Below are 18727 nucleotides of genomic sequence, written 5' to 3'. Positions count from 1 at the left end.
ACATCCACATCCACACCACAAGCTCCTTCAAATCCTCATTTGTCAGTCTGTCTCTCCATGTGACTCCACAGGCTCCTCTCAAATAACTCACTTCCACTGCTCTCACTCTTGACTTGTGTCCCTCCAACAATGTCCAAGCTTCACTCCCATATGTCAGAGTTGGTATCACAATACTGTCATGTAATAACTTTTTCACTTCCATGCTCACTTCCCTGTTTCTTATCACTGCCTTCAAGGAACCAGCAACCATTCTTCCTTGTTTTACCCTTTCAAGCACTTCATCCTCCAAAATTCTATCCTTACTCATCACACTATCCAAGTACTTAAACGTACTCACATTTTCCATTTCCTCATCATCCAGTCTCACTGTACATTCATTGACTTCACCTCTCTTGAAGACCATAACTTTACTCTTCTCTACATTCACCTTTAAATTCTGTCTTACACACTCTCCCAAACTCATCCATCAAGCCTTGCAGCTCCCCTTTGTCTTCACTTAACAACACAGTATCATCTGCAAACAACAGAACAGGGAGTTTCCAAACACTGCCCTCTCTCATTAGGGCCACTCCAACATCCACTGCCCTACCTTGTATCTCTTTTATAACCCCATCCATATCACTGATGATATTTTAAAAGTTGAAACATCTGAAATAAAAATGCTGTTTGTTTCTACAATCATTGTCCTCTTGCTACCCAATAATGACTTTTGAGACATCTTTTACACACACGCACACACGGGTAAATATAAAACTTAAATTGAACTTCACTGGCAGAGGTAATGAGAAGGGTGGGAAGCGGCATTCAATTGAATCACATGGCTAAACATATTTTATTCCTAATGTACGTACAATACTCCATATTACTTTCAAGAAAGGGATGCCTTCATGTTTTGATACTGATATAACTGCTTGGCTCCACTGTCCAGTTATACAAACATCACTCATCTCTCTCTCTATCTCTTGAAAGGAGGATGGTGAACTGGAGGACGAGAGCAGCTTCAGCATGCAATCAACCAGGTTTATGTTCAGATGAGCCTAGGGTTGCTACTACATCTACAACATGCAGATACCATCAATTGAGTTTACCCAGAACATCTCCTTATCAGTTAGGCAGACAGCCCTTCTGTTTCAAGTAGCATGACAGTCCAATCTCTACACAATAAGGGTGTGGGGCAATTCTCTGACACCAAAAAGCATGGCTATCTATCCGCTTATCTTTGGCCAGATGCCTTACTCACAGAAGAGGCAACCACAAACAAATCACCTCCATATCACCCTGTCCTCTGCCATCAGGATGCTCTATCTCCAAATCACATATCCCCTCCCTCACATACCTCCACACCCCATCCCTCCAACACATCCTTGGTCTCTCTCTCCCCCTTCCCCCTCTCTACCTCATTCACATATTCAGTCTTTATTTTCTTCACACGACCAAACCATCTCATGGTAGTTTTACCCAATGCTTTCCAGCACATCTACATCAACACCATGATGCTCTTTCATTTCCTCCCATTTCACCAGCCCTCAGGACCTGGTCCTGACCATCTCCCTTTGCTGAACATTTTCAGTGCTCTCACTTACACAGAGAGCAGGTCAGCATATTCTCATAATACCTCTACCTTCAACTGTCTACACCAAACTACATGCACATTAGATATCACACCTTCTACAGTATATACAGTATGTCCATTCCTCCTTAGCAATGTCCGCTGCATTATTATCAGCAAACGCAGTGGTAGCTCGGAGTGCCAACACCGGCAGGGTAGGGCTGGTGGCACAGGGTCCTCCTGGTCACTGTCAAGTGACTGTGCCGACAGCAACTATTGCAGACACAGTTCATGCTCATCAGCAGAGAAACACAGGTTCGGCCCTATACTTCACCAATATCCCTTGTCTAAGTACCAATTTGAAATCAGTTAATTTTTTTCTTCAATCAGTATCCCCTCTAGCCCTGATCCTCACAGAATCCCAAATCTCTCTCTCTACTGAAATATCCTCATTTTGTTTTCCTGGTTACCATCTACTCACAAACTTCCATAACAAGAGTGGCACCTGTTGTTGTATCAAATCTGAATTTGCAGTTGACACTGTTTTGAACTTTACTTCAATTAATTTTGATTATTCACAGTACAAACTAAATTATCAACATATTATCAAATATACGGTATCTGTGTAGTCTATCACTCCCCCAACGCTTCTTCAGAACCCAGTGTATTTGACTCCATATCCTCAAAGTCAGCTAACCTTAACCTCACCCTTACCACTGAAATTACCGTTTTGGGTGATTTTAATGTACATAATGTAGAATGGTTATTGCATTCTACCAGGACTGACAATACTGGTCTAGAATGTGAGCTGTCTGCAGAATTGTTTAATCTCATGCAGCTGGTAAGGCAACCAGCCAATATACCAGATAATCCTGACCATGATGCCTATCTCTTGGATCTATTCTTGACAAATAATCCAGATCAATACAGGATAGAAGTACTGTCGCCACCTGGATCCTCGGATCACAAGCTCATCAAAGCATCATTAGTCGGTTCTCCCAAATCTCCTTGTTCTGAACCTGTCAGGATGACCCAATAGCACTTTGATAGGGCAGACTGGGATGGATTCAGAAATTATCTTGCTCACACTCTATGGCAGTCTTTCTTCTCTGGTAACATCAATTCTACCCAGTCCCACATTAATAACTTAATACAAACTGGTATAGAATTGTTCAAACCATGTCAACAGTTCACTAAAAGATCGGACTCTCCAATATGTTTTGATAGCAACTGTGCCAGAGCAACGGCCCAAAAGTCATTAGCATATAACTCTTACTTAAAATAAAAATATCTGAATCAGTCAATTTAAAATTGCTAGAAACAATGCAAAAGCAATAATAAATCTTGTTAAATCAAACTTTCTTCATAACCAAGCATCCAAACTACTAAACAGTCCTAATGACGACAGAATATTCTGGTCAACTCTCAATTCTTTCAATAATAACTTTAATAAGTCATCACCCAATCCCCTATTAAAATCTTCAGATGGTAACATTACAAATGATCCACGAGGTTTGCGAATAACCTCGCCAGTACATCTGCCAGAAATTCTACGTTGGAGGAAGTCAGCCAAAACATTCCAGTACTAGAACTTGACTCTCCCGACAATGCTCCACTTAAAATACAAACTAGATGTGTAAAATCCATCCAAGACAATTTACCAACCAATAAAGCTCTAGGCATAGATGGAATTCCTCCAATTCTTTTGAAAAAGTGCTCCCCTGAACTTGCCTCTGTTCTAGCTATATTATTCAGACTCTGGATATGTACTACTTCATTCCCTAATTCTTGGAAAGAAGCCAGTATCCACCCAGTTCTGAAGAATGAATGTTCCTCTGATCCCTTTGATTACAGTCCATCTATCTATCTACAGCCCGACGCCCTAATCCCACAAAGGGCGGCCGCAGACAAAACGCCTCCAAGTCGCTCTGTCACCCACCATTTGACTACCCTCCTCCCAGCTCACCCCCCCCCTCCCTCATACACCTCTCAACTCCATCCCTTCACCTCATCCTCAGTCTACCCCTCCCTCTCCCTCCCTCCACCTCACCTACATACACCCTCTTAGTCAGTCTTTCATTCTCCATTCTCTTCACATGTCCAAACCACCTCAGTGTATTTCTCCTAATCTTCTCAATCACATCCACATCCATCCCACAACGTTCCTTCATTTCTTCATTTGTCAACCTGTCCCTCCATGTCACTCCACATGCTCCTCTCCTCAAGTAACTCATTTCCACTGCTCTCACTCTTGACTTGTTCCCCTCTTGCAAGGTCCACGTCTCGCTTCCATATGTCAGGGTAGGGATCACAATACTATCATGCAGTGACTTCTTAACTTCCATACTCACCTCCCTATTTCTCATCACTGCTTTCAGTGAACCAAAAACCTTCCTTCCCTGCTGTACCCTTTCATGCACTTCATCCCCCAAAGTTCCATCCTTACTCATCACACTACCCAAGTACTTGAATGCACTTACATTCTCCATATCCTCACCATCCAACCTCACTGTGCATTCTGTGACTTCATTCCTCTTAAACACCATAACTTTACTTTTATTTACAGTAACCTTCAGCTTCCTCCTCCTACACACTGTCCCAAATTCATTCACCAAACCTTGCAACTCTCATTCATCTTCACTCAACAATACTGTAACTCTCATTCATCTTCACTCAACAATACTGTATCATCAGCAAACAGCAACACCGGAATCTTCCACATCTCACCCTCATTCATTAGAGCCACCCCCACATCCACTGCCCTACCTTGCACCTCTTTTACAACCCCATCCATCGTTTCATTTCGTTTCATTTTTAAAGGCTCCAACATGCTTGCATGTGTCGGCCTTGGTCACCTAATGGCGGCTCTCCACGCTGCACGATCCATTGCAGCCTCCCTGTTCAGTCCCTTAACCCTAAGGTCACACTTAATGACCTCGTCCCATGTCTTTCTCGGTCTACCCCTCATAGCCCCACCCCCAATATTAACACTTCTCACCTTCCTCACCCAATTATCACCCCCCATCCTCTCCACATGTCCAAACCACCTCAATCTACCTCTCCTGATCACAACACCAATACACTCCAGTCCCATCCTACCTCTCAGCTCTTCCATTGTAAACCCAGCCCCTCCAGGCCTTGGACGCAGGGACGCACTGCACATCCACCTAATCATTGTCATTTCTGTACGTCTGAGCCGGCGAATGTCTTCCTCCTTCACTGCCCAGGTCTCACTGCCATACAGCATTACACTCCTAACACATGCTGCATACAAAGACCCCTTAGCACGTAGGGAGAGCCCTCTCAATGTCAGGAGAGGCAAGAGCTCCCTAAACTTCTTCCAACCACTTCTCACCCTAGCCACAGAGCTAGCTCCAGCCCCACCTCCAGCACACAACATGTCTCCCAAATAACAAAACTCTTCCACACACTCAAGAGATTCACCAGCAAGTTCAATCCTTTCACGTCTGACGATCTCCACCTGCTCACCCCGGCACGCCGTACACATAAAATCAGCATTATCTCGCAGTCTACCTCTGATACCACTACATCTCTTATGCACCCACTTATCACACACACCGCATAAGATGGAATTACTTCCCACGCCCTTGTGGCAAACTGCACATGGCCACTCTCCCTCGTCTTTGACAGTACCGCCACCAACCCTAGATATCATCACTTTTGTTTTATCTGCATTTACCCTTAAACCCTTTTGCCCCATACCATCTCTCCACTTCCTAAACCTTTCCTCCGCCTCCCTTTCATTCTCTGCAATCAACACCAAATCATCAGCATACAACAACTCCGTTTCTAAAGTCACGTGAAAGGGCTTCAAGTACCATGATAAACAACATGGGACTCAAGACTGACCCCTGATGCACACCAACATTCACGGAAAACTCATCACTCAAATCTCCATTCACTCTCACCTGGGTGTGAGCACCCACATACATGGCCATAACCACCCTAACCAGCCACTCCTCCAAGTCAAGCTTTCTCATTGCCCACTTCACCACCTCTCTAGGGACTCTGTCAAAGGCCTTTTCCAAATCAACAAAAACAAAATAAAGATCCCTTCTCCTACCAATATATTTTTCCTGAAGCTGTCGAACAATGAATATGGCATCAGTGGTCCCCCTACCTGGCATAAACCCAAATTGCATCTCATCAATATTCACTCTTTCTCTAATCATACCTTCTAAAACTCTCTCCATTACCTTCATTATCTGATCTAAAAGCTTTATACCTCTATAATTTCCTCTTTCCAGGGCATCACCCTTCCCTTTATACACATTTACAATTACACTCTTCAGCCAATCATCTGGGACAACACACTCATAAATAATCCTATTTATCAGGTCAGTGGCTAAACTCACCCCTATATCGCCTGAGGCCTTCAACATTTCGGCAGTCAACCCAGACACACCTGCTGCCTTCCCCACCCTCATCCTGCCTATTGCCTCACTCACAGTAGCAGTATCAATCAAAGGCCAAGGGCCAGACACTGGATCTGCTGGCTCCAAACCTTCTCTGTCCCAGTCAAACTCCTCATTCAACAACCGGTTATAATGCTCTCTCCATGCATCTTTAATATCCTCACTGTTCACCACTACCCTTCCTTCATCATTCTTCACACACTGCTCACCTATGATATCCCGATTATCCCTCTTCACCTGACCTGCCACCCTAAATATATTTTTCCTTTCCCCATGATTTAGGTTATCAAGTAATTGTCTCTGTGACTCAGACTTTGCCCTGTATACCTCTCTCTTAGCCCTACGCTTGGCAGCCAAATATTCCTCTTTGCTACCACCCTTCTTCCATTCCCGGAAAAGCCTTCTTTTCTCCTTAATTGCAGCTTCTACACCTCATCCCACCACCAAGTTACTTTATGTCTTGGTGGTCCTCTTGTCCAGCCGCATGTTACATCAGTAACTCTCAAGAAATTGTTCTTGAGGGCTCTGTACTGTTCATTAACGCCTCTGTCTACAGCTCCCTGTTCAGCCACCACTCTCCTCAACTCGCTATAGAAGGCATCCCTTACTACTTGGTTTTTCAGCTTCCATATTTTCCTCCTAGGTACATAAGTCCTCTTTTTCATCACTTGTTCTTTAAGCACCATATCACAAATCAATAGTTTGTGCTGCTGCACACACTCCTCACTTCCTATAACTTTAACATCCCTCACTAACCTTCTATCGGCCCTCCTAACCAGAAAATAATCTATCTGACTGCTATTTCCCCCAGACTCATACGTAATTAACCTACTGTCTCTTTTCCTAAAATATGTGTTGCACACAATCATGCCCGTTGCCTCCCCAAACTCGAGTATCCATGTATATATTGAACAGCCATGGAGACATCACACAACCCTGTTTCAGTCCCACATTGAGATCAAAGAACTCACTCAGCTCACCATCCACTCACACCGCAGCCCTAGCTCCTTCGTACATACTCTTCACAGCACTCAACAATTTCCCCTCCACTCCATATATCCTTAATACCTTCCACATACTCTGCCTATCTATTTTGCCATAAGCTTTCTCCAAGTCCATGAAGGCAGCATACACTTTCTTTCCCTTCTCTAGATACTTTTCCACTAAACATCTTAGAACAAATATCTGATCTACACACCCTTCTCCCTTCCTAAATCCCCCTTGTTCTTCTCCAACTAGCTCCTCTGTCATATACCTAACCCTGTCAATGAGTATTCTACCATAGATTTTACCAGTCACACTAAGAAGGCAAATAACCCTATGGTTACCACATACTTCTCTCTCCCCTTTTCCTTTGTATAAAGGAACAATTATACCTGATTTCCAATCCTCTGGAACCCTTCCCTCTTCCCAAGCCAATCTACACAACTTCCATATCCACTCCACAACAATCTCACCCCCATATTTCAGCATTTCACCACACACTCCATCAATTCCTGGGGCCTTTCCCAACTTGATCTTCTTCATTGCCTCCACTACTTCCACCCTACTGATCTTTTCCTCCCTCCTCTCATCTCTTCTTCTCCCAGCCATTCCCAAACCACTTATACTCGCAATGCTCTCACTCTCTACATTCAACAAATCCTCAAAGTGCTCCTTCCATCTCCTCAATTTCTCTCTCTTCTCCACCAACAATCTATTTTTCCTATCTTTCACTCCCCTACTATTTCCCCTTTCACACTGCCTTACTTTCTTTACCTCCTTCCAAAACAATTTCTTAATCTCCCTTCATTTCATACTCAGATTCCTCCCAAACTCTTCATCCACTTTCTTCTTACTCTCCTTCACCAGTCTCTTCACCTCCCTTCTCCTGCTCACATATACCTCTCTCTTCTCTCTCTCATCTTCTCCCCTACCTCTACTCGCTAACCATTCACTATATGTCATCTTCTTTTGTTCCACAGCTCGTTTCACCTCATCATTCCACCATGCTGTCCCCTGCACACCCTTGCATCTCCTCCTCACTCCACAGACCACCTCACACACTGCAACTATCTCTTCCATAAATATCTTACATACGTCTTCCACCCCTTCCATCTGCTCTAGCTCATACCTTCCCAGTCTTTCTTCCACTATGCTCTTATACTCTGCCATTTTCTCACTATCTTGCAGATTCTCCATTCTTCTCACAGGAGCTGTTTCCTCCTGTCTTCCCCTTTGTCTCCTCAATCATTTTCTTTGCAGCTTTACCTTGGCCATCACTAAGTGATGGTCAGAGACTCCATTCCCCCACCCTCTCCACACTCTTGCATCCAACACTTGTCTTCTCATATGCTCATCCACACACAAGTAGTCTATCATTGCCTTTCATTCAACAAGTTCACCATCCATCCTCCTCATTACTCTCCATGTACACCGGTGGATCATCTTAAGCCGAAAGTAGGTGTTGACTATTGCCAACCCCTTACCAGCACAGATGTCCACCACAGCACTACCATTCCCATCTACTTCAGCTGGCACACCCCAATGACCAACCACTCCATCCACTCGTACATTCCCAACTTTGCCATTCATGTCTGCAATCAAAAGCACTCTCTCGCTCCTCTCAAATTTGTCCATACATGCTTCTACTCTCGCCCAAAACTCATCTTTCACTCTTGCCACTCGGTCCTCTGTCGGAGCATTCGCACATACAATCGCCCATGCTTGTATACCTACTTTCATCCTCACCCATACAATCCTTGCACCCACTGTTCCATACTCTCTTATATTCTCCTTCCACTTCTTGCTTATCATCAGACATACTCCCTCTCTTGCCCTCTCATTCTCATTAACTCCCGCACATATACCTAAACCATATTCCCATTCTCTCACCCTTTCACCTTACCATTTAGTTTTAGTCAATCCACACATATCCACTCTTGCATCCTCAAGCAACTGAACAATCTCTCTCTCTTTCACTTCATCATTCACTCCTCTCACATTCCACGTTCCCACCCTCAGAATGTCCTTTGTCCGTTCCTTAGTCGTCAACGTATGGTCCATCCTGGTCCGAGGCGCTTTATTCGCTTGTTTAGTTAGTTCTTTTTACGGGGTGGGGCACTAACCCACCACCAACCCTTTTAGTAACCTTGTACGACAAGCAGGGATACTGGGGGAGTATTCTTGAAACCCCCCTACAGACAAATAGCTATTACATCTTCTCTTGTTAAAGTACTTGAAATTGCAATGAATATGCACATAGTTAAACATCTTGAATCTAACAACTTAATTAGTGATTGACAGTGTGGATTTTGCCATGAAAGACCCACCATTGATATACTCAATCACCTGACTCACACCATCCATCAATCAACTGACCAATATGAAGAAACTCATGCAGTACCCCCTGATATTTCTAAAGCTTTTGATGAAGTGGAGTATCATTCTCTGTAAGTCAAACTCCCTTGCTATGGACTAACGTCTTTTGTTCCTCTGATTTCCTCATATCTCTGTGACAGAAAGATAAGAGTAAGAGCAGATGATTTATATTCCAAGTTCCACTCAGTTGATGCTGGCGTGCCACAAGGATCAGTTCTGGTTCCAACCTTACTCCTAGTATGATCCCTTATCTGTCACCCATAATCCCATCCATTCATATGCAGATGACTCAACACATTACAGTTCATTCAAAGTTAAACACCAATTCACAAAGTATAATATCTCTAACTCTCAACTCAGTACAGCCAGCTTCATATATCAAGACTTATCTAGGATCACTGAATGGGGAAAATAACCTTGTCTCATTTAATGCTAGTAAAACTAACTAAATATGTGCAGCATGTGATGTGGTGTGTGGAAGGAAGAGAAGACGGAGGGTGGTGCAATGAACAGCGTGGTGGACTGAAGAGGTGAGACAGGCTGTGGCACAAAAGAAGAAAGCATACAATGAATGGATGAGAAATAGGCGCGTGGAAGAAGTTGAGAGGCGAAAGAGAGAGTTATATGTAGAAAGAAAGAGAGAGGTGAAAAGATTAGTAAGAGAGAGTAAGAAGAAAGTGGATGAGGAATTTGGAAGGAATCTGAGTGTAAAGTGGAGGGACTGTAAGAAAATGTTCTGGAAAGAGGTGAAAAGAGTAAGGCAGGGTGGAAGTGAAGTTAGCAGGGGAATGAAAGATAAAAATGGTAGATTACTAGTGGAGAAGGGAGAAAAAGTGAGCAGATGGAGAGAACACTTTAAGGATCTGTTGAACATAGAGGATGGAAGTAATGCGAGTATAAGTGGCTGGAGAATGCCTGGGAGAAGGAGGGAGGTGAGAAGACAGGAAGAAATCAGTAGGATAGAAGTTGTGGAAGCAATGAAGAAAGTTAAATCGGGGAAAGCCCCAGGAATTGATGGAGTGTGTGGTGAAATGTTGAAGTATGGGGGAGAGATAGTAGTAGAATGGATGTGGAAGATGTGCAGATTGGCCTGGGAGGAAGGTAGAGTCCCGGAGGATTGGAAGTCAGGTATAATTATTCCCTTGTACAAGGGAAAAGGGGAAAAAGAAGTGTGTGGTAATCATAGGGGCATTTGTCTTCTTAGTATAATAGGAAAAGTGTATGGTAGGATACTTACTGACAGAGTTAGAGAAAGAACAGAGAAATTAGTTGGAGAAGAACAGGGAGGCTTTGGGAAGGGAAGAGGTTGTGTAGATCTGATATTCATTCTTAGATCTTTTGTGGAAAAGTTTCTAGAGAAGGGAAAGAAGTTGTATGCGGCTTTCATGGATTTGGAGAAAGCATATGACAGGGTGGATAGACAAGGATTGTGGAAAGTGTTAAGAATATATGGAGTAGATGGGAAGTTGTTGAATGCTGTGAAGAGTATGTATGATGGTGCTAAGGCTGCAGTGCGTGTGGATGGTGAACTAAGTGAATTTTTCTCTTTGAAAGTTGGGTTGAAACAGGGATGTGTCACGTCTCCATGGTTGTTCAATCTGTACATGGATGGGGTAATAAAAGAGGTACAAGGTAGGGTAGTGGATGTTGGAGTGGCCCTGGTGAGAGAGGATAATGTTTGGAAACTCCCTGTACTGTTGTTTGCAGATGATACTGTGTTGTTGAGTGAAGACAAAGGGGAGCAGCAAGGTTTGGTGGATGAGTTTGGGAGAGTGTGTAAGAAATGGAATCTAAAGGTGAATGTAGGGAAGAGTAAAGTGATGGTCTTTGAGAGAGGTGAAGTCAGTGAATATACAGCGAGGTTGGATGGTGAGGAATTGGAAAATGTGAGTACGTTTAAGTACTTGGGTAGTGTGATGAGTAAGGATGGAGGTTTGGAGGGTGAAGTGCTTGAAAGGGTACAGCAGGAAAGAAAGGTTGCTGGTTCTTTGAAAGCAGTGATAAGAAACAGGGAAGTGAGCATGGAAGTGAAAAAGTTACTACATGACAGTATTGTGATACCAACTCTAACGTATGGAAATGAAGCTTGGACGTTGTTGGAAGGACACAAGTCAAGAGTGAGAGCAGTGGAAATGAGTTATTTAAGAGGAGCCTGTGGAGTCACATGGAGAGACAGGCTGACGAATGAGGATATAAAGAAGCGTTGTGGTGTGGATGTGGATGCGATAGGAAGCATTATGAGGAACACACTGAGGTGGTTTGGCCATGTGGAGAGGATGGAGGGTGAAAGACTGACGAAGAGAGTGTATGTGAGTGAGGTGGAGGGGGGAAGAGGGAGGGGGAAGCCGAGGATGAGATGGAGGAATGGGGTGGAGAGGTATATGAGAGAGGGGTGTGTGAGTTGGGAGCAGGGCAGTGAAATGGCGGGGGACAGAGCGACTTGGAGGCGATTTGTTTGTGGCCACCCCAAATGGGATTGAGGTGTCTGGCAATAGATAGATAGACAGAAAACTTAACATATATAATTTACTAATAGACAAATATTGCCAGATTTCTATATTACCTTCGATGCTACTGATATTTCTATTTCCAAAGTATCAAAATTCTCGGTGCTTCACTTAACAATGCCCTCAGCTGGACCTCTCATGTCAGATCACTTGCTAAAACCACCTCAAAGAAACTTCGATTATTGTACGGAGTTCATAGCTTCTTCACTGACATGCAGTTAGCAGTAGTTCATAGGAATCATGTGTGCTCTCAGCTGGAATACTGCTCACCTTTGTGGAATGTGTGGGGAGAAGTTGCAAAAAAACAACTACACAAAATTCAGAACAAAGTTGTTAATAACCCTGCGATTACAAATAAACTACCTCCTCTCCAGGTGAGAAGGAATGTTGCCTCCCCATACATTATTTTAGAGATACTTTTACTGCAAATGCTCAGATGAAGTTGCATCCATTGTGCCACCTCTCCATGCCTTCCCCTGTGGTACACAGGTATCTGGTAGCACTCATGACTGGAATGTCACAATGCCATATTGCTGAACTTCTGCCTATCAAAAATCTTTTATACCCCGAAATGAATCTCACTGGAACTTGCTTCCCCACAGTTGTTTTCCCTCAAACTTCAACCTACAGCTGTTCAAGTCCAACTGTTATAGATTTTTTGTGAATAGAGGACACTAGTAATCTGGTGTATGGATATTTTTTTTAAATTTCATTTTTTTCCTTCCTCTGTTCTCTTTAAAAACTACAGCCAGATGCCATAATCTCATCTGTCTTTGAGTTAGTTTTTTACGGGCAGGGACACTAGCCCTCCGCCAACCCACTTGCTGACACGTAGGGAACACGTGTGGGTTGGTTAAATGGTTAACTTAATGAAAATAAGTATTTTTTAGACAGCTGGATTAAGGGTAGTGTCCACACACCAATAAGAGCATCTGAACAGCTGGATACAATGGACATCTAAATGAGCACTGTGGCCTTTGCCAACTTGGTTCTTGATTGGTAAATCAGGAGGCATCTCCAGATTTACTGTAAATACAGTAAATTCATAACAGTACTGTATATGGAATTCTTTCTTATTCTGCATACAACACAAAACACCACACCATTACACAGTGGCTTCTTGTCCAGATCAGACAACAATACCATACTGGACTAATTTTGTATCAGACAAATGATAAACCTTATGGGGACATTTATTGCTTGGATACTTTCTATGCTGGGTGTTCCTGTACAGGGTAGTCCATATAAAAACTGTATTACTTTTCACATTCCAGTGCTCATGTATTGCAGGGATGGCTCAGTCAACATTGCCAACATCAACCTAATATCATTTTCTACTTCTCATAACCCTTTTCATTATTTACAGTATGAATTCTATTTTCACATCCATCAATATGATTATTATTTACTTCCTGAAGAAGCTAAAATGTCTGCATTCATCACACCAGCAGACTGAGCCATCCCTGCAACACAAAAGATCACAGGGTGCAATATATATAGGCCACCCTGTATATAAACATAAATACTTGAAGAGGACAGCATACCTGGCAGGTGGCTGCCGACGTGATAGACCTTGTGAGTGTACTGGCCACGGCCATCCGGTCCCGGGCCATCCTCATAAGGCTCATTGACAAGGATTTCCACCCCGCTTCCCTCACCGTGGCTCTCCTGGCGCGATTTTTTCTGTGGGTATGTGTGGAAGGTTATGCCTGTGAGGTGGAGTCTGTATTAGACATGTAGGTGCTTGAATGGTGAATGAGAGAATGAGTGTTTCCAATTCCACTGGGCATGCTCCTCCCCAGTTTCCTATACTATCATGCTGTTCTCTTTCATTGTTCTCTGTGACCTACCTTTCCCCATCTTTGGGTTGGGAAACAGGCTCGGATGATGGTGATGATATTTTAATGGTTTACTGAAAAGGTAACACGTTCATAAGGCTTTGGGAGTCATAATCTTGTGAGGAAGTTCCCAAGCAACTTTCCCTTAACCCTTTCACTACAAAAATGTACTTTTTACATACAAGTGCTATGGAAAAATAAAGCCAACAAAGATGTGATCACATGAACAAAGTTATTCATTTCACTTTCCATACAAAATATGACACATCATTATGCACTAATTTTCCACACTGAATTTTTTTACAGAGGCAAAGAACAATCTTATTGACACAGAGTAACTACTGGACTAAATACCAGCATTAATGTGTGTGCATGTGTGTGTGTTCTTACCTAATTGTATCTTGACAGGAATGAGTCAAGCTCGTACTGTTTTGTGAATTAAACCATTTTTATCACACATCTCCTTAAATTTATGAATAGTTTTGGCACACACTACTTCATTCAGTAGTGGACTGCACTAATCAACTGCCCTATTTGGGAACTGAATTTCCTTATATTTTTATCACCTCTCTTTTTAGGTAGTTTTTTGCAGCATCTTCTTGCTGATGCTTTCCCATAGGTTATAAACTCATTTATTTCTATTTTCTTTTTCCCTAAGATGCATTTAAATAGCATAATAATGTCTCCTCTTTTCCTTCCCTCCCATAGTGTTGGGAGATTCAATTTTTCTAGTCTTCCTTCTTAGCTTAGATCCCTTAAACTTAGTACTCATCTTGTAGTGGGCCTTTGTACTTTTTCAATCTCATCTATGTGGTTTTTGAGATGAGGATTCCAGACTACTGATGCATACTCCAAGGGTGGTCTGATGAATGATATTATCTTTCTCGGCATGTCTTATGTGAATGCTATTCTTAAATTAGCAAGCAGTGTATACATGTTCCGTACCTTCTCACTGGTGTGGTCAGCCTGAGATAGTCTTACTGATAGTCACTCCTAGGTCCTTCTCCCTTTCTGATCTGTGTAAGGTTGAACTTTCTGACTTATAATCCCTGTCTGGTCTTTTTTCACTTTTACCAAACTTAATTACGAGTACAGTACACTTGTCCACATTGAATTCCATTTGCCATTTATTGCTCCATCCATGAAGTTCATTTAATTCTTTTTGTAGCTCTCTGCAAGAATCTGTGTTAATAATTTTCCTTTATATTTCTGCATCATCAGCAAACATATTAAGATAGCCTCCATTTCCAATGTTACTATGTTATTTATATATACTAAAAACACATTTGGTGCTTGCACTGAGCCCTGTGGAACTCTGCTAGTCCATGATGTGTCAGCAACTCTATTATATTACCTTAAAAGATTAATAACATATGATTTTCCCTTTCTAAAACCAACTGCCTTTCTGATATCATACTGTGTTCTTCCAGATGGTTTACTCAAACTTTTCTTATCAGCTTTTCTAGTATCTTACTTGCAACACTGGTCAGTGATACTGGTCTGTAGTTGAGTGGATTCTGCCTATTCCCTTTCTTGAATTGGGGAACAATGTTTGCTTTCTTCTAGATATCAGGTACTTTACCTTGACCTAAGGACTCCTTGAATATTAAATATATTGGTCTGCTTAACTCTTTTGCACAACGATGTTGCACCCAACCTGAAATTTCGTCAGGACCACTTGCATTTCCTTTGTCTAATTTACTTAACTCTTCCTGTACTTCTTTCTCTGATATTTATATATTTGGTAATATGCGTGGGCATGCATGTTCCAAATTATTCCTCTCAAAATTTTCTTTGGTAAAAACTGATTGGAAATTTTCGTTATTGCTTTACAAATATCTTTTTCTTGTGTATAAATGATCCCCTTGTCCATAATGGTCTGTATTTTATCTTTGACTTCATTTTCCCTTGGATGTAGCTGGAAAATGGCTTAGGCTGATCACTACTTTTATTTATAATGTCTTCCTCAAACTGTCTTTGAAGTTCTCTTCTTATCCTTGTATAATAATTTCTTGCCTATTTATAGTTATTATGTGCCCTTTCACTATTGTGTCTTCTGTATCTATTCCACAGCAAAACTTTTTTTTCTCTTGATTTTTTACATTCTGTATTAAACCATTTCTTAATTTTCATTTCTGTTTCTTTGTGCTGAGGGATGTAATTCTGGACTCCTATTTCATAAAATTTACAGAATTTTCTATACAGTAGGATCTCGCCAATAACGACTTCGACAATAATATTTTTGGCAATAACGGTAAGTTAGAATAGATACCTAGTTTCTATAATAATGTTTGGATTCACTTGAATAACGGTTATTTCACAAATGTCAAGTTGTTATACTACAAATACTATACTGTCCATAGCAAGATAAGGAATGAAACAGACAAATAAGAAGAGGTGAAGGAAATTGTCAAAAATGTGAGCAGTAGTGAGGAGGAGAGGGAGGATCCTTCCCTCACCACCTCCCCTCACTTGCCCGCCACTGTTCCCTCCACCTCCACTGCCCCACCTGACTCACCAACCGCCTCCCCCTCCACCTCCACAGCCCCCCCTGATTCACCTGCTTCACCTGGCATACCTGCAACCCCTGCGTAATGACTGATGCTGCATTCTGGAAGAAATATAACATTCGACAGGGCGTAAATTTCTTCGTCAAAGCCTGGAATAATACGACATTGGCAACCGTTAAACAAGCGTGGTCGGCATTCCTGCCATAACTCAAGTCTGCTGAGACAGAAAGCAGTCATCAGAATAAATGACTAGTGACTGGATTTGTAAATCATATTTCAAGATAATGCCAGAAACAGTATCACGACTGAGTGAATGCCCACCATCAGTCGCTCATCATTTGCTTTCTTTCACAACACCGGCCAGCCGAGGAAGATGACACTGATGACACTGGAGACTTTCCTGAAGATTTTGACTTTGTGGGGTTTGATGAAGTGTTGACAAAGTAGTGACCTGGCATGAAGGGCAGGAGTGGGGAGAAGGCCAGTGAGGGGTCAGGGGATATGCTGCAGTAGTCTCCATGCACAAGCCTCGAAACAATCATCACACCAAACACCTTACTAACACGTTTAAGATGAGTTTTATATTACTCACAATAGTTTAACAACTAATCTTATTTCAGCTAAAAAAAAAAAGTAGTGACAGGAGGGTCCAAATGGGAAAAATGGGTAAAAGTCGTGGGATGGTGGCACCAATAAACACATTATACATGTATTTTAATGTCATGCCAAAAACCTTTTCCCTAATAAAGGCATTTTTTTGGCACCAATTAGATGTTATTGGCGAGATCCTACTGTACATAACATTTAAATCTTGTCTTCTAAGCTCCTGTTCCCAATCTATTTCTAAGAAGTACAGTACTTCTTTAGATCATGGTAGCTACCTTTTTTGTAGTTCAGGTTCTTTTTGTAACTCTCATGACTGTTATCTATGTCATATGCAATCCTGAAGTTGCAATTTAACCTACTGCATCCGGCATTTATTCCTGCCACCCCTTTTCCCAGCCAGGCATTTCTGAGAAAATCGTCTATTTTTAAACCTTCATACCTTAGCTAATACAAAAATAAATAACTGTCATAATACAGTGGGGCACCAATTTTCGCGCCTAATTGGGTCCAAAAATAACGCGCAAAAGTGGAATTAGCGAAAGTTGGAGCATTGTCTTTATGGCAAAAAGGCTAATTGGTTCCCGGTTATCCTAAAGTAACATCAGATTTTCATTTTCACTTGCAATACAGTACATCAAATCACTATTGTACATTGCATTGTGAGATACAAACAATAAAAACTGTACAGTACACATTATATGAGGAGAAACATACCACAGAGACCAGGTTGAGGTGTTTAATGGATGTTGGGGGTAAGTATCCGAGGCGCGTGGCGGGCTTATTTAGCCACGCCAGACGTATTGGTGCCACCTCTTGCTGCCTCGCTACCACTCTCTCTCTCTGCCTCCTCAGATGCAACTTGATGCAACACTTCCACTCTGTGCTGAATTTCCCTTTTTGCTAGGTTCTCTTGAACAAATCCATCGAAATCTTCATCCAGGTTAAGCTCCTCTATGGCACTGTCAGTAGGGATAGCACCATGGTCGGCTGCCCCCTCGGCTTCCAATGGTACTTCCACCTCCGTTATTTCCTTAGTCTTCTGCAGGTAGCGTGTGATAAGAGCCTGCTGCCCTTCATGGATGCGTTTATTGAACACTTCACCAATCAGACTTAGTGCTGATTGAAAGCAAGCAATAATTTTCTCCTTGTTATCAAACGTTAATGCCTCTGCCTGCTCGGTCGCTGTTTCACAAGCGACGATCCACGATGACAACAATGCTGTTGTTGGGGCTCTTTCTTGCTGTTGCTGCTGTACTGCTTCTACAGGTATTTGTTGCTCCTTTTCTTCAATATCATCTTCCTCCATGATATCCTTGATGGTTTCTTGGGAGTTTTTGTCAATCAACTCTTCAATTTCTGCCCCTGTGACGTTGGCAAATCCAGGACCTGGGACCTGCTGTACCACCCGTAACGCGCCTGCCAACAACTACTCACGCTGCTGTCTGTCTGCCTGGGTGGTGACTAAATCAGGTAGCAGCGGTTTCCAGGCATGTTTCAGGGTTGACATGGTGAGTGACTGCCATGACTTAACAAATATTTCAACTGCCTGGCGAATATTAAACTGGCGCCAGAACTGTTTGACTGATAATGTGGCGTCTGATGATGAGGGATTGTCAGTGTCACTACTGTCGTTACTTTCATCTGACAAAAGCACAGAACTAGGTCCAGGTATGGGGGAATCCTGCTGTTGGATGGCACGTAGCTCTTCCTGAGTATCCGTTGATCCCCTCATCATGTTGTGCACATGTTGGTAGAACAGGATTTTGGTGTTCGCAATTATTTCCTGGTCCATCGGTTGGATTTTGGATGTGGTGTTTGGGGATAAAAACACCACTTGGACAGCAGGGTGGCGGTCAACGAGGAAGTGGGCCTGGCCAGGTGCGTTATCCATAAACAGGATAACACGAAAATCTTGATTGTT

The 18727-nt window shown here is 42.5% G+C and overlaps 1 protein-coding gene across 1 annotated transcript in view; it reads right to left on the bottom strand.

Moving 5' to 3' along the window:
- rdgB (retinal degeneration B) overlaps positions 1–16742 on the bottom strand; it is a 303195-nt gene extending 286453 nt beyond the window's left edge. The window contains exons 1-2 of the mRNA XM_080267995.1: positions 16562–16742; positions 13397–13561 (exon numbers count right to left, since the gene is read on the bottom strand). Coding sequence (XP_080124121.1) covers positions 13397–13561; positions 16562–16742 — 346 coding nt within the window. The remainder of the gene's footprint in view (positions 1–13396; positions 13562–16561) is intronic.
- Between the last annotated feature and the right edge of the window lie 1985 nt (positions 16743–18727).

Source organism: Coenobita brevimanus, chromosome 26 (assembly GCF_032717465.1).
Source record: "Coenobita brevimanus isolate Jiangsu-jjx chromosome 26, ASM3271746v2, whole genome shotgun sequence".
In the NCBI taxonomy this organism is placed as follows: domain Eukaryota; kingdom Metazoa; phylum Arthropoda; class Malacostraca; order Decapoda; family Coenobitidae; genus Coenobita; species Coenobita brevimanus.
The sequence above is the reverse complement of the archived record's forward strand: the minus strand, read 5'-3'. Positions and strand labels throughout refer to the sequence as shown.